The sequence below is a fragment of the Bombina bombina genome, chromosome 6 (assembly GCF_027579735.1).
Source record: "Bombina bombina isolate aBomBom1 chromosome 6, aBomBom1.pri, whole genome shotgun sequence".
NCBI lineage: Eukaryota > Metazoa > Chordata > Amphibia > Anura > Bombinatoridae > Bombina > Bombina bombina.
The window spans coordinates 493714802-493730446 of NC_069504.1; the positions used below are offsets into that span (position 1 = coordinate 493714802).

General features: G+C 40.9%; 1 protein-coding gene across 1 annotated transcript in view; it reads right to left on the minus strand.

Moving 5' to 3' along the window:
- The window catches only part of ICE2 (interactor of little elongation complex ELL subunit 2), a 420662-nt gene that overhangs the window by 329809 nt on the left and 75208 nt on the right, over window positions 1–15645 (minus strand). Inside the window, exon 7 of the mRNA XM_053717350.1 lies at window positions 2892–3051. Within this exon, the coding sequence (XP_053573325.1) occupies window positions 2892–3051 (160 nt within the window). The remainder of the gene's footprint in view (window positions 1–2891; window positions 3052–15645) is intronic.

Genomic DNA, 15645 nt, shown 5'->3' on the forward strand with positions numbered 1-15645 from the left:
TCCACAGTTCCAGATGCGAGTCAGGGACTAGGAATACTTTTTTTGAAGGTAGACAAGGGAAAAAAAAAAAAAAGATCCAATTTTCTCCCATTCACTGGAAATACTCCTTGCCATTCAGACTGGGACCGGAAAGGTCTCAGGGGCCTTCCTATCCTCATAGACCCTATCAAGCTTAGGGATCTTAGGTTCCTCCATAAGTTTAGTCTCTGGAACCTCCAAGGTGGCTAAAACCTCCTTCAAAAGGAAACAGATGTTCAATTTTGAATCTAAATTTTTATTCTTCAGAAACAGGAGCCTTAGCTTCAGAAGTCTCTGAATCTGAGATTTCACCTTCTGCAGGACTATGCTTTACCTTTCTCTTGCGTTTGCCAGAGAAAGGCAAGGCATTTAGGGCTGCCGATACAGCAGATTGCAAGTGTGAGGAAAAATCCACTGGAAAAAACTACCCCCAGTGGGGGGTAAAGGCTGTCCACAGGGAACTGCTTGTGAGATAAGATTAAATCTGGGTTGAGGGGAGAAGATAGACATCTGTTGGATAACAGAGTCCTGAGAGGTAGATGGCTCAGAAGGGGGTAATTTAGCAGAAGGTATAACATTTCTAGAGCCCTTCTAAGCTTTTAAAACGAACCCCTGACAGACGGAACAGAACTGGACAGAGGGCATACTATGGCCTCCTCACAATAAAGGCAGTTATTTGTAATATTAATTGCCCAAGAACCCTCAGAAGGGTTAACATCAGAGTCCTCCATAACTGAGTAACTGATTCTTCTAACCGTTATAGAGAAAAATAACTATTGACCGTTTTGTCTCCAAATAAAATTAGAGAAAAAAATAATGCATCTCTACCCTGCTGTAGGCTGGGTTGCTCACCCTCTCCTAGAACTCAGGCTAGCACTCTTAGTCGGTGGACTCTCCACAGATCGGAGCGGAATTCTAAGATGCACCACAGCACCGCAATCACTCGGCAGGAGGAAGTGAAGCGGTCACGTGGGGCGCAAGTTAAGCCCGCCTCCACTACCGGAAAACATATTGCGCAGCCATAAATAAAAATAAAAGAAAAACGGTCCCAGTTAGCCATCTGTCTAAAGGGACCCCAGAGCCGCGAATCTCAACCTCTCACAAGTGCTCCGCTAAGGAGCTAAGTCTCCACATGCTCATAATAAAAAAAAAGAATCAATGCCGGAGGTCCCTCCTCCGATTCCTCAGGGGTAAAGTAACAAAACCCTCACTGTGAGCTTTCTTCAGACATCCCTTAGGAGAGAAACATATCACCCAAATAAAATTAAATACTTACCCCTCGGGAATTGCGCCATGGAGACCACACACAGCTGCTCAAAGGTGTTACAGACTTCTCCTCCTCTGACAGAGACCTGAGTAGGAAAAGGATAAGCAGTGTATCTCATCTACACTGATTTCCTAGAGGTAGTTAGTTAATTATCCATGTCTTACAGAACTTTCCCTGATGCATAAGGATCTAACCTTCACCACTACTCTCACTGAGAGATTTATATGGCTACTCCAGTACCCCAGTCCTCTCTTGAAGAGAAAAGTACCCATTAAAGGACTATCTTCTTTCTTCTAACACTTTCTCTGCCGTCGTCCTCTAGTGACGAAAGGAAAAGAATGACTGGGAGGGATGGGGAAGTGGGAGGGATATTTATAGCCTTTGGATGGGGTGTCTTTGCATCCTCCTGGTGGCCAGGTATTGATATTCCCAACAGTTATGAATGAAGTCGTGGACTCTCCCTGCCTGGGAAGGAAATAATAGCTTTCCTTTTGGATTGTATCGCACATTTCTCTCTCCAACTCAAATTTGTGTTCAATAAAAGTCATGTACGTATTATATTTAAGTGTGTTTTACATGGCACAAAATAGATAGGTAAAGACATGTATCACTGTAAAGTCCATGCCGTTATTTTATACTTGAGTGCATCAAATCTTATATTAGGTCTGGTACCATTCCTTTCAGTACCAATCACTCTATTTCACATAGTTGTCAAGAGCCTATGTTTTCAATGCATTAACCAATAGGTGGCGTGTAAACAGGAAAACATTTCAAGATACTATTTTAGTGATGACATTACTATCGTTATTATCTTTATTTGTAATGAGCCAACAGATTACACACTGCTATACGAGGGTACAATAAATAAAAATGAGACAGAGAAGGCAGATTATATTGCCCTGCTCCCTATAGAGTTTACAATTTAAGTGACTGACATTTTTATTCTGTGTATGTGTATATATGGTATATTATAAAGCATTATCATTGAATGGTAACTATTTTTTTTAAAGAAAAATCAAACAAAAAACACAAGATGCAATCATATTATTGTTATGTTATTTGTAGAGCGCCAACAGATTAATCAGCGCTACAATCATAGACGATGAAACATAGTTACACAGCTGTGTCAATTATAGAATTGTGGAATAATTTATCAGATTATCAATCTATAACAAATTAGAGAATAGATAAATTAAGAGCAGGCTGTCTCTCATTTCTTGTGCCCAAACAAGGGGCATATTTCAACTTATGCCAACAATGTTGCAAGATTTGCTTTGGCAGCAAATTTTTTAGAGGTAATTCTATGGCCTGATTTCCAGAAGTATAAACCTTATAAATTGCAGATTTTGTCTCCTACCCAAAGTAGAACATAAATTAATTCCATTTGTCTGTGATTTTGAGTTCAATAATAAAATAATGATCATTTATTCATTAGATCCAGATCAGTGGGAATGCCAAAATGAAACTTAAAATGAAAAAAAAGTCTCTAAAATGCAACTTTATTTGCAAATAATGTAACACAAATGATAAAACTACAGGTGCAGCTGGCATAGATACACCAGATTACCCCCCAAATTAACCAACCTGTAACAGTACAACCACGTACCTTCAGTAGCTATGGTCTCTACACGCAAGGGGATTTCCCATTGTTCCTTATAACCAACTCCATGGTTGTTTAACAGTGTGTACAAGGCCAGGCCGGTCATCACAATCTGAGGACAATACTTTGCAGCAAGTCTGGATGCATTTAGATCAGACATAACACTCTGATGGGAAAAGGAAATATTTTTTTTTTTAACTGACTTTATTAATGAAGAATTTGCTAATTACAATCAGGGAGACACAGCTCCCTCGTAGTTGGGTAACAATGTCAGTGAGATTTTACAATCAAAATAATAATAAATTAAACATAGACTTAACAAAGACACCTTCCTCTCTTTTTCTCAAAGAAGAAAAAGAAAAACACAGAGATTGCATGAGGAGAAGGAGAGTAGAGGGGAAAGAGATGTTGGAGGGAAAGAAAAGGGGAGAGAGAGAAATGGGTATTGCTCAATTATACAGGAATTAGTGTCGCATCTCGATTACTATATTTTGTTATCACTGTGGTTATTTACGTTTAAGGCAGCTATGCATATGTTGCGTAACAGAGGCATTAATATAAAAAGACAGAAAGGGAGCCTCCTAGTGTAGCCAGTGGATATAAAGCAAAAGAAGAATAGGCAGTGAAATAATACTCACAATATGTCCCGGCAAAGATAATGCCGAGAAAACATAATTTATGCTTACCTGATAAATTTATTTCTGTTGTAGTGTATCCAGTCCACGGATCATCCATTACTTGTGGGATATTCTCCTTCCCAACAGGAAGTTGCAAGAGGATCACCCACAGCAGAGCTGCTATATAGCTCCTCCCCTCACTGCCATATCCAGTCATTCGACCGAAACAAGCCGAGAAAGGAGAAACCATAGGGTGCAGTGGTGACTGTAGTTTAATTAAAATTTAGACCTGCCTGAAAAGGACAGGGCGGGCCGTGGACTGGATACACTACAAGAGAAATAAATTTATCAGGTAAGCATAAATTATGTTTTCTCTTGTTAAGTGTATCCAGTCCACGGATCATCCATTACTTGTGGGATACCAATACCAAAGCTAAAGTACACGGATGATGGGAGGGACAAGGCAGGAACTTAAACAGAAGGAACCACTGCCTGTAGAACCTTTCTCCCAAAAACAGCCTCTGAAGAAGCAAAAGTATCAAATTTGGAAAATTTGGAAAAAGTATGAAGGGAAGACCAAGTTGCAGCCTTGCAAATCTGTTCAACAGAGGCCTCATTTTTAAAGGCCCAGGTGGAAGCCACAGCTCTAGTAGAATGAGCTGTAATCCTTTCAGGAGGCTGCTGTCCAGCAGTCTCATAGGCTAAACGGATTATACTCCGAAGCCAAAAAGAAAGAGAGGTTGCCGAGGCCTTCTGACCTCTCCTCTGTCCAGAGTAAACAACAAACAGGTTAGATGTTTGGCGAAAATCTTTAGTAGCCTGTAAGTAAAACTTCAAGGCACGGACTACGTCTAGATTATGCAAAAGACGTTCCTTCTTTGAAGAAGGATTAGGACATAATGATGGAACAACAATCTCTTGATTGATATTCTTGTTAGAAACCACCTTAGGTAAAAACCCAGGTTTTGTACGCAGAACAACTTTATCTGAATGAAAGATCAGATAAGGAGAATCACAATGTAAGGCAGATAACTCCGAGACTCTTCGAGCCGAGGAAATAGCCATCAGAAAAAGAACTTTCCATGAAAGAAGTTTGATATCAATAGAATGAAGGGGTTCAAACGGAAACCCCTTGAAGAACTTTAAGAACCAAGTTTAAGCTCCATGGAGGAGCAACAGGTTTAAACACAGGCTTAATTCTAACTAAAGCCTGACAAAATGCCTGAACCTCTGGAACTTCTGCCAGACGCTTATGTAAAAATAGACAGAGCAGAAATCTGTCCCTTTAAAGAACTAGCTGATAATCCTTTGTCCAAACCCTCTTGGAGGAAGGACAATATCCTAGGAATCCTAACCCTACACCATGAGTAATTCTTGGATTCACACCAATGAAGATATTTACGCCATATCTTGTGGTAAATTTTCCTGGTGACAGGTTTTCGTGCCTATATTAAGGTATCAATTACTGACTCGGAGAAGCCACGCTTTGATAGGATCAAGCGTTCAATCTCCATGCAGTCAGTCTCAGAGAAAGTAGATTTGGATGATTGAAAGGACCTTGTATTAGAAGGTCTTGTCTCAGAGTCCATGGTGGAAAGGATGACATGTCCACTAGGTCTGCATACCAGGTCCTGCGTGGCCATCAATATCACCGATGCTCTTTCCTGTTTGATTTTGGCAATCAGACGAGGGAGCAGAGGAAACGGTGGAAACACATAAGCCAGGATGAAGAACCAAGGCGCTGCTAGAGCATCTATCAGTGCCGCTTCTGGGTCCCTGGACCTGGATCCGTAACAAGGAAGCTTGGCGTTCTGGCGAGACGCCATGAGATCCAATTCTGGTTTGCCCCAACGGAGAACCAATTGAGCAAACCCCTCCGGATGGAGTTCCCATTCCCCCGGATGAAAAGTCTGACGACTTAGAAAATCCGCCTCCCAGTTCTCTACACCTGTGATATGGATCGCTGACAGGTGGCAAGAGTGAGTCTCTGCCCAGCGAATTATCTTGGAGACTTCTGACATCGCTAGGGAACTCCTGGTTCCCCCTTGATGGTTGATGTAAGCCACAGTCGTGATGTTGTCCGACTGAAATCTGATGAACCTCAGTGTTGCTAGCTGAGGCCAAGCCAGAAGAGCATTGAATATTGCTCTTAACTCCAGAATATTTATTGGGAGGAGTTTCTCCTCCTGAGTCCATGAACCCTGAGCCTTTCAGGGAGTTCCAGACTGCACCCCAACCTAGAAGGCTGGCATCTTAATTGTCCAATCTGGTCTGCGAAAGGTCATACCCTTTGACAGATGGGCCCGAGATAACCACCAGAGAAGAGAATCTCTGGTTTCCTGGTCCAGATTTAGTAGAGGGGACAAATCTGTGTAATCCCCATTCCACTGACTGAGCATGCATAATTGCAGTGGTCTGAGATGCAGGCGCGCGAATGGCACTGTCCATCGCCGCTACCATTAAGCCGATTACTTCCATGCACTGAGCCACCATGGGGCGCGGAATGGAGTGAAGAACACGGCAAGCATTTAGAAGTTTTGATAACCTGGACTCCGTCAGGTAAATTTTCATTTCTACAGAATCTATTAGAGTCCCTAGGAAGGAAACCCTCGTGAGAGGAGATGGAGAACTCTTTTCTTCGTTCACTTTCCACCCATGCGACCTCAGGAATGCCAGAACTATCTCTGTATGAGATTTGGCAATTTGAAAGCTTGACGCCTGTATCAGGATATCGTCCAGGTAAGGAGCCACCGCTATGCCTCGCGGTCTTAGGACCGCCAGAAGTGAGCCCAGAACCTTTGTAAAAATTCTTGGGGCTGTAGCCAACCCGAATGGAAGAGCTACAAATTGGTAATGCCTGTCTAGAAAGGCAAACCTCAGGAACTGATGATGATTCTTGTGAATCGGAATGTGAAGGTAGGCATCCTTTAAGTCCACTGTGGTCATGTACTGACCCTCTTGGATCATGGGTAAAATGGTTCGAATAGTTTCCATCTTGAAGGGCGGAACTCTGAGGAATTTGTTTAGGATCTTTAAATCCAAAATTGGTCTGAAGGTTCCCTCTTTTTTGGGAACCACAAACAGATTTGAATAAAACCCCTGTCCTTGTTCCGTCCGTGGAACTGGATGGATCACTCCCATTACAAGGAGATCTTGTACGCAGCTTAGGAATGCCTCTTTCTTTATCTGGTTTGCAGATAATCTTGAAAGGTGAAATCTCCCTTGTGGAGGAGAAGATTTGAAGTCCAGAAGATATCCCTGAGATATGATCTCCAACGCCCAGGGATCCTGAACATCTCTTGCCCACGCCTGGGCGAAGAGAGAGAGTCTGCCCCCTACTAGATCCGTTGTCGGATAGGGGGCCGCTCCTTCATGCTGTCTTAGAGGCAGCAGCAGGCTTTCTGGCCTGCTTGCCCTTGTTCCAGGACTGGTTAGGTTTCCAGGCCTGCTTGGATTGAGCAAAAGTTCCCTCTTGTTTTGAAGCAGAGGAAGTTGATGCTGCACCTGCCTTGAAATTTCGAAAGGCACGAAAATTAGACTGTTTGGCCTTTGATTTGGCCCTGTCCTGAGGAAGGGTATGACCCTTACCTCCAGTAATGTCAGCAATAATTTCTTTCAAACCAGGCCCAAATAAGGTCTGCCCCGTTAAAGGAATGTTGAGTAATTTAGACTTTGAAGTCACATCAGCTGACCAGGATTTGAGCCATAGCGCCCTACGCGCCTGGATGGCGAATCCGGAATTCTTAGCCGTTAGTTTAGTCAAATGAACAATGGCATCAGAAACAAATGAGTTAGCTAGCTTAAGAGTTCTAAGCTTGTCAACAATTTCAGTCAATGGAGTTGTATGGATGGCCTCTTCCAGGGCCTCAAACCAGAATGCCGCCGCAGCAGTGACAGGCGCAATGCATGCAAGGGGCTGTAAAATAAAACCTTGTTGAATAAACATTTTCTTAAGGTAACCCTCTAATTTTTTATCCATTGGATCTGAAAAAGCACAACTGTCTTCAACCGGGATAGTGGTACGCTTTGCTAAAGTAGAAACTGCTCCCTCCACCTTAGGGACAGTCTGCCATAAGTCCCGTGTAGTGGCATCTATTGGAAACATTTTTCTAAATATAGGAGGTGGGGAAAAGGGCACACCGGGCCTATCCCACTCCTTACTAATAATTTCTGTAAGCCTTTTAGGTATTGGAAAAACATCAGTACTCACCGGCACTGCATAGTATTTATCCAGCCTACACAATTTCTCTGGCACTGCAATTGTGTCACAGTCATTCAGAGCAGCTAATACCTCCCCAAGCAATACACGGAGGTTCTCAAGCTTAAATTTAAAATTAGAAATCTCTGAATCAGGTCTCCCCGATTCAGATACGTCACCCGCAGACTGAAGCTCTCCGTCCTCAGGTTCTGCATATTGTGACGCAGTATCAGACATGGCTCTTACAGCATCTACGCGCTCTGTATCTCGTCTAACCCCAGAGCTATAGCGCTTGCCCCTCAATTCAGGCAATCTGGATAATACCTCTGACAGGGTATTATTCATGATTGCAGCCATGTCCTGCAAAGTAATCGCTATGGGCGTCCCTGATGTACTTGGCGCCATATTAGCGTGCGTCCCTTGAGCGGGAGGCGAAGGGTCCGACACATGGGGAGAGTTAGTCGGCATAACTTCCCCCTCGACAGACCCCTCTGGTGACAATTCTTTTAGGTAAAGACTGATCTTTACTGTTTAAGGTGAAATCAATACATTTAGTACACATTCTCCTATGGGGCTCCACCATGGCTTTTAAACATAATGAACAAGTATCCTCTGTTTCAGACATGTTTGTACAGACTAGCAATGAGACTAGCAAGCTTGGAAAACACTTTAAAGCAAGTTAACAAGCAATATAAAAAAACGTTACTGTGCCTTTAAGAGAAACAAATTTTGACAAAATTTGAAATAACAGTGAAAAAAGGCAGTTACACTAACAAAATTTTTACAGTGTATGTAACAAGTCAGCAGAGCATTGCACCCACTTGCAAATGGGTGATTAACCCCTTAATAACAAAAACAGAATAATAAATGACAAAAACGTTTTTTAAAACACATTCACAACAACTGCCACAGTCTACTGTGATTGTTACCCTACTCAAACACGACTTTGAAGCCTTTTGAGCCCTTCAGAGATGTCCTGTATCATGCAGAGGGAAGCTGAATGTCTCTGTCAGTATTTTTATCTGCACAGAAAAGCACTAAATTAGGCCCTTCCCACTCATATTGCAACAGTGGAAAGCCTGTTACTAGGCAAAAATCAAGCCAGCCATGTGGAAAAAAAACTAGGCCCCAATAAGTTTTGTCACCAAACATATATAAAAAAAGATTAACATGATAGCAAATGTTTTATATTACACTTTTATAAGAGTATGTATTTATGTTAATAAGCCTGATACCAGTCACTATCACTGCATTTAAGGCTTAACTTACATTAATCCGGTATCAGCAGCATTTTTCTAGCAAATTCCATCCCTAGAAATATGTTAACTGCACATACCTTATTACAGGAAAACCTGCACGCTATTCCCCCTCTGAAGTTACCTCACTCCTCAGAATATGTGAGAACAGCAAAGGATCTTAGTTACTTCTGCTAAGATCATAGAAATCACAGGCAGATTCTTCTTCTAATGCTGTCTGAGATGAAACAGTACACTCCGGTACCATTTAAAAATAACAAACTTTTGATTGAAGTTAAAAAACTAACTATAATACACCACTCTCCTCTTACTACGTCCATCTTTGTTGAGAGTTGCAAGAGAATGACTGGATATGGCAGTGAGGGGAGGAGCTATATAGCAGCTCTGCTGTGGGTGATCCTCTTGCAACTTCCTGTTGGGAAGGAGAATATCCCACAAGTAATGGATGATCCGTGGACTGGATACACTTATCAAGAGAAAAACGATCTGGGAACTCAGCAGTTTCCCAGTGTACTGTGCACAAGTAAGGGCAGCTCCTCCTGGAATCAGGGACAGATTCAGCAGTCTGGAAAATGGAAAAGGAAGAAGAGGGCGACTCCTAGTGCAGAACAATTAGGTGTGTGGACCCCATACACAAATCCCAAGTAGATGTATACTCACAATGTGTAGCGCACTCGATAGTGCAAGTTTAGCTTACTGGGTATATTACAGTGGCCCAGTGCACATGTATATCAACAAGGGGTTTCCTCTGGAAATGAATTCAAACGGCAGATAATGAACAAGAGACTCCGGATGTAGAAAAATGAAGTACTTTATATAATGTTAAAATCAATAACAACTTGGGGGCGGAGCCAACTAGCAAAGAAGCAAGTCGCACAGCTCAGGAGCTCCTAACTTATCTTACTAATCTCAAAGATTTTGGGAACATTTTATCCTTCTGTGATCTTTTTTCAGAGCCCTGTATGGTGTACTATCATTCTGCTATTGAGAAAGTGGCTTGACAGGACAAAGTATACCCGAAGGATCCTTTTCTCTAGCTTTATCTGCCACATCGCATTTACAGAGTTATGGCGGCTCTCCTTTATAGACAGCTGCAGGAGCTCCTAGATAACCACAATGAAGCTATCCTACATGCAGTAGCTGAGGCTTTTAAGCCCCTTAATTCTCATAGCACCTTCTTATTTACCCTGACCGACTGTGAGGAGAAGTCCCTGGGGCCCACAGTTCAATCGCAAAAGTCGCCATTTTGGACTACAAATGCGGAGCACGTTTCATCCCCTCAAGCAATAGTGGTCTCAGAGGAGCAGGGAGCTAAATTCGTGCAGATCCCTGATATGAAGTGGCATGCCCTGCAAACAGAATCGCTCAACCTGGGAGAAGCCCCGCTACCTACCCGCACTGTAAAAATGATTCTGAGAGAGCCCCTGAATGGTTGCGGTGCGTATGAGGCCCTTCCCCTGCCTTCACATTCAGATCTACTTGACCGGCTGGTGTGGCACCTTGGAAAGGAGAGCCCACTGAGACTTTTTTGCCTACACAAGCGGCACCGTTATTTGAGAGGCTCCACGCTAAATCATCTTTGGCTTCTAGACCACCATTCAGGCTGTTACGGTCGCTGCGCACACTTGCAGAAGCGCCAGTGGGACCCCGGGGGTTTGTCTCTCTACCCATGGCACAAGTGCAGCAACTTAAAGTTCTAGCAGAGAGACCTGGAGATTATGACCAGCTTTTTGTGTGGGACACCATTGAACTTGTCAGGTAGATGCAGGATAGGGCTGAACGGCCGGCGACACCTTATACTGCTGCACCATTGAACTTTACTGCTGCAATTCTCTTCGGAGAACTTTATAGCTATATTTTGCCAAGCTAAGCAGTTAACACATGTTGAGGTCTGTACTGCCTACCGCAGAAATCTGTCTTAGGGTAAGCTAGAGACAAGTTACTTCAAACACAATGGGACACAAGTTTAGATCGCTATACGCATGTTAAATGTTAGTCTCACTGACAAATTTTGCTTCTTCCATCCTAAAATCTGTTTATTAGCCTTATGCTAATCCTGTTTCATGTTGCTGATGCTTGCTAAATATTTTACATGTTTTGATGCCTATAAATGTGTATATGTATGTGTTTGTGTATACAGTCCATTGGTATGCCTTATTAGACTGTCTTTTAGCTTAAGTCCTCTCAACTCAGATTCCTCATGTAATACAATAGGCATTGCAAATGTTATATAGATCACTGAGGGAAAGTTGTGTGGAAAAAACTATATCTTACTCTCTGCCTATACTATAATGCCTAATTGATCATCATGTCTAAAATGTTGGAGTTATGTTTATTTCCCTATAACTAGGTAGGCATTTTAGCTTGTTAGTAGAGGATTTAATTACTGTAGACATGCACATATAGCTATATTGGTAAGTGAGGAAGGCATTACAATTAAACTTGCAGCTCCCAAATTACATCAAGAGGTAGGCATCCCCTACTAGAGTCTAACAAGATCTTCTAGACCCTAAAAATAACACATATGCAGCATATATTTGTCTAAACTTAGCTTAAATTATATTTCACTTAGGACTGCTTTAAGATGCCTAATGGTATACATATTGAGTTACCCTTTGCAGATTACTTATTTATCTATGTCACTCCTGATGGGTTCACAATATCTTACTGATTAGCCCTCGTCTGTCACAATATATGGCTTTCCCAAGTTAGCAGCTACGCGCGCTCTTACACACATAGATAACCCCAACATAAAACAATTTTAATAACCAGCTTAGAGACATGGAACAGCTTACTATTTGGATGTACCTATCTCTTAATTTAAGTGTTTTACCTGCTCGGGGGCATAGGGCCCATGCCCAGGTGCGGGTTCTCATAATCTAACACTATCTTATATAAGCCAATTTTGAAGGTTTAACTATTTTCTAGTTTGGATGTTTTCTATGTCCCTATGTATCCTTGCTGAAGGTTGCTGCAACAGTGTAATTTTTTCACTCTCTTTATCTCAGTCAGAGATTAGAGAAATCTTACTATGCATAGATAACCCTAACTTCTTTAAGTTCCCTCCCCTAAATTAAAAGCATAGCTAATTTATGTGTACAACCATAGCATATTCAGGGGATCTAAATATTGCTTAGGCCTAAACACTTGCATAAGAGGGCTATAGCCATGCTGATTACTAATATCTTTGGTGTGTGCAGAACTTAGTTATCATAGGAGGGTTTGTTTTCTAACGCAGGCTGGACCTGCATTAATATATAGAATTACAATCATTTCCCCTTACATGCTATTTTGGAGCTACATGACCCTTGCTATCTACAACATCTTAGATCCTTGGGCTTTATGCTTCAAGGTATCGCTTTGACCCATACTTATTTAGCTCTTGCTCATTCCAATATAATGCTTTGATGTATTGTAGCCTGATTATTTTAAGCCATATCGTAGAGATGTTTCTCACTCTCTCTAGTAACTAATGGCCCTCTCATATATATACACCTAGTATATATTATTAAAATTCCCACCTCCTCCCCCCCTCATCCTCGTCCTAATTGTTTTCAAATAATATACCTCCTAACTTAGGAGGGTTATCTTAGCGGTGTACCGCACCCTTCCCATGCTCATACTCATATATCCTGCAGTGCAATGTGATAAGGACCAAATTTTTCTCCCACAGCTCTGCAGGTTTGTTTTGCACCTTTTGTTACAAATACATAATTATACGAGAAAAACAAGGTTTCTCACCTGAGATCCAAGAGAGATCTCAATCTATTCGAATTTACCTACTATAACTATGTCAGTCTTGCATCATTATAAGGCCCTAAAGTGGCCCTTTAAATTGTCCATTAGGTTTATAGTCTCAGAGGAAATTGTTGTGCATTTTAAAATTACGTTATGTCATGCAATGTAATTATTCACTGTATTCGTATTTTCCTTCAATGACAATTTTTGTATGTTTGCCTTTCTTGAAACCTTAATAAAGAATATAAAAAAAAACAAAAAAAAAAAAAATGACAATGATTTAACAACTACTCTGAATTTCAAAAAAGCAATAAAAAAAAAAAAAATCAATAACAACTTATGATAATAAAAATGTTTAAAAAGTCAGTATAACACGCTACGCGTTTCTCAGCGTTAACCACGCTGTTTCTTCAGGCTAGTAAACTAATTAATTACCAGAGGAAACCCCTTGTTGATATACATGTGCACTGGGCCACTGTAATATACCTAGTAAGCTAAACTTGCACTATTGAGTATCCATCTATTTAGGGGGTCCACACACTTAATTGTTCTGCACTAGGAGTCGCCCTCTTCTTCATTTTCCATAGGCATTAATATGTATGTTTTTACTTAGCCCGCACTATATCCATCGTGTTGTGGTTTCCTGATTATGGGTTGTATGTTTGAGGTAACATACCCATGTTGCTAACATTTCTGCATATACATCCATCTTATCATTTTTCATATAGTAGTATTCCTCAAGCTCTAGAAACTCTGAAACTCTACGAGACCACATTTCTAAAGTTGGGGCCATTTTGCTTTTCCAATTCTTCACTATTAAGAATTTTATACTATTTGTCAAGGCATAGAATAGTTTTTTATAAGGTTTATGCTTAATTTTAGGGGGCTTACATAGCAACCAAATTAGTGGCTCTAAAAGAAACTGTGTTTCCAAAATCGATTCTATTTCTGCTATAATTAGTCTCCAAAATGTTTGGATTGAATTGCACCACCACCACATATGGGCCATGCTGCTTCCTCTGTGGCCGCATCTCCAGCATTGGTCAGATCTGTGGTGAAATAAATAGTGGATTTTCTTAGGGGTTAGGTACCATCAGTGTAGAATTTTTAAGTTGATTTTAACCATAGACAGTGATATTGATGTTTTTGTTATATTCTGGCAGATGTTTGTGCATGTTTGAGGGAGGATAATTATTCCCAGGTCGTCTTCCCAACTTTCGAAATACTGTGGAACATAGCCAGGGGGGTTCATGGTTAGTATTTTATATATCAATGATAGGGTATGGGTAATTGGTGGTGTGCGAGTACATAGAGATTTGAAATTTGTTAAAGGTCTGACCATGTTTCTGCTTTGTTCATGCTGTGAAATAAACCGGTGTACTCTGTGATAGTTGAACCAATTATGAAAATAAGAGTATCCTCTGTCCAAGAGGTCTGTTTGAGAAAGGAGTTGTTCCCCTGAAGTTAACATATGAATAGAGAGATCTCGGATATTTCTATCCACTGTGCTTATTGTCGTATTGTGTCCTATTGTAAATTGGCCATTTTCTGTGTGTGAAGTAAGGGGAGAAGGTTTTGATGAAATCATTGTAGTCCTGGACAGGATACACTCCCATGTAGTGAATGTTTCTATTGTCAGTGGAGAACTAAATGCCAATTTATATGTCAGCTTCTCCGAACTCCAGCATAGTCATCCCAAGTGTAGGGTGAAATCGCGTGTTCTAATTGTACCCATCGTTTGTGGTTATAATGTATATGCCAATTAACGATTCTTTGTAGAAAGATTGCCTGTCTATATAGAGAGATATTAGGTATACCCATCCCTCCCTGCAGTTTGGGTGTTTGCATAATTTTATTATTGATTCTAGGTGGTTTTCTATTCCATACAAAGTCACTAAACGCCTTTTGTATACTTGGGATGTATTTTTTTAGGCAATGGATTTAGTAGAGATTGTAAAATATACAGCAATCAAGGAAATATGTTCATTTTAAGGACATTTATTTTGCCCAACCATGACAGCTTTTTTGATAGCCAGGAAGAGAGGTCTCTAATAATAGTTTTTTTAATCAATTCATAGTTCTTTGAAAAGGTTTCCTCAATCGTTATTGCTAGGTCTATACCGAAATAGTGAAGTGTGTGTTTGCACCAAGTGAAAGGTGTTTTTTGTTTTTTTAACTCGAAGAAGGGTATTGTCATCCAGGTTGATATTGAGCGCTTCGTATTTAGTAGAGTTGATCTTGAAATTAGATAAAGAATGGAATAACTGAAATTCCTGTAACAATGGGGAAATAGAGGATTCTGGCTCGGTAAGGGAGAATACTATGTCGTCTGCAAAGAGTGAGAGGACATATGATTGTGAGCCTACTCATTTAACTTTTATGTCAGGGTTTCACCTTATTCTAGTTGTGATGGTTTCAAGAAGCACGCAAATAGAAGGGGGGAGAGAGAGAGGACACCCTTGTCGGGTACCATTGCTTATTGTGAAGGGGGCTGATAGGGTCCTATTTATTAATAATTTAGCGGTGGGTTGAGAGTAGAGGACAAAGATTCTGTTTAACAATTTGGGGCCGAAGCCCATAAATTCTAATGTAGAACGTAAGAACATCCTGTCAACACGGTCAAAGGCCTTTTCTGCATCTATAGATAGTAATATGCTTGGAATTTCTCTATCCCGTGCAAAATGAATGAGACCACATTTCTAATGTTGGGGCCATTTTGCTTTTCCAATTCTTCGCTATTAAGAATATTATACTATCTAATTTACTCCTATTAGCTTTTCTTGAACATTTTCTGAGGCATCAGCCCTAATAATATGCAAGATTTCCCAGTATATACATGACTCTGTGACTAGCAGGTAGCTGTCACATGATACAGGGGAAGAAAACAAAATTTATGCTTACCTGATAAATGTATTTATTTCCGGATATGGCGAGTCCATGACGTCCTCAAT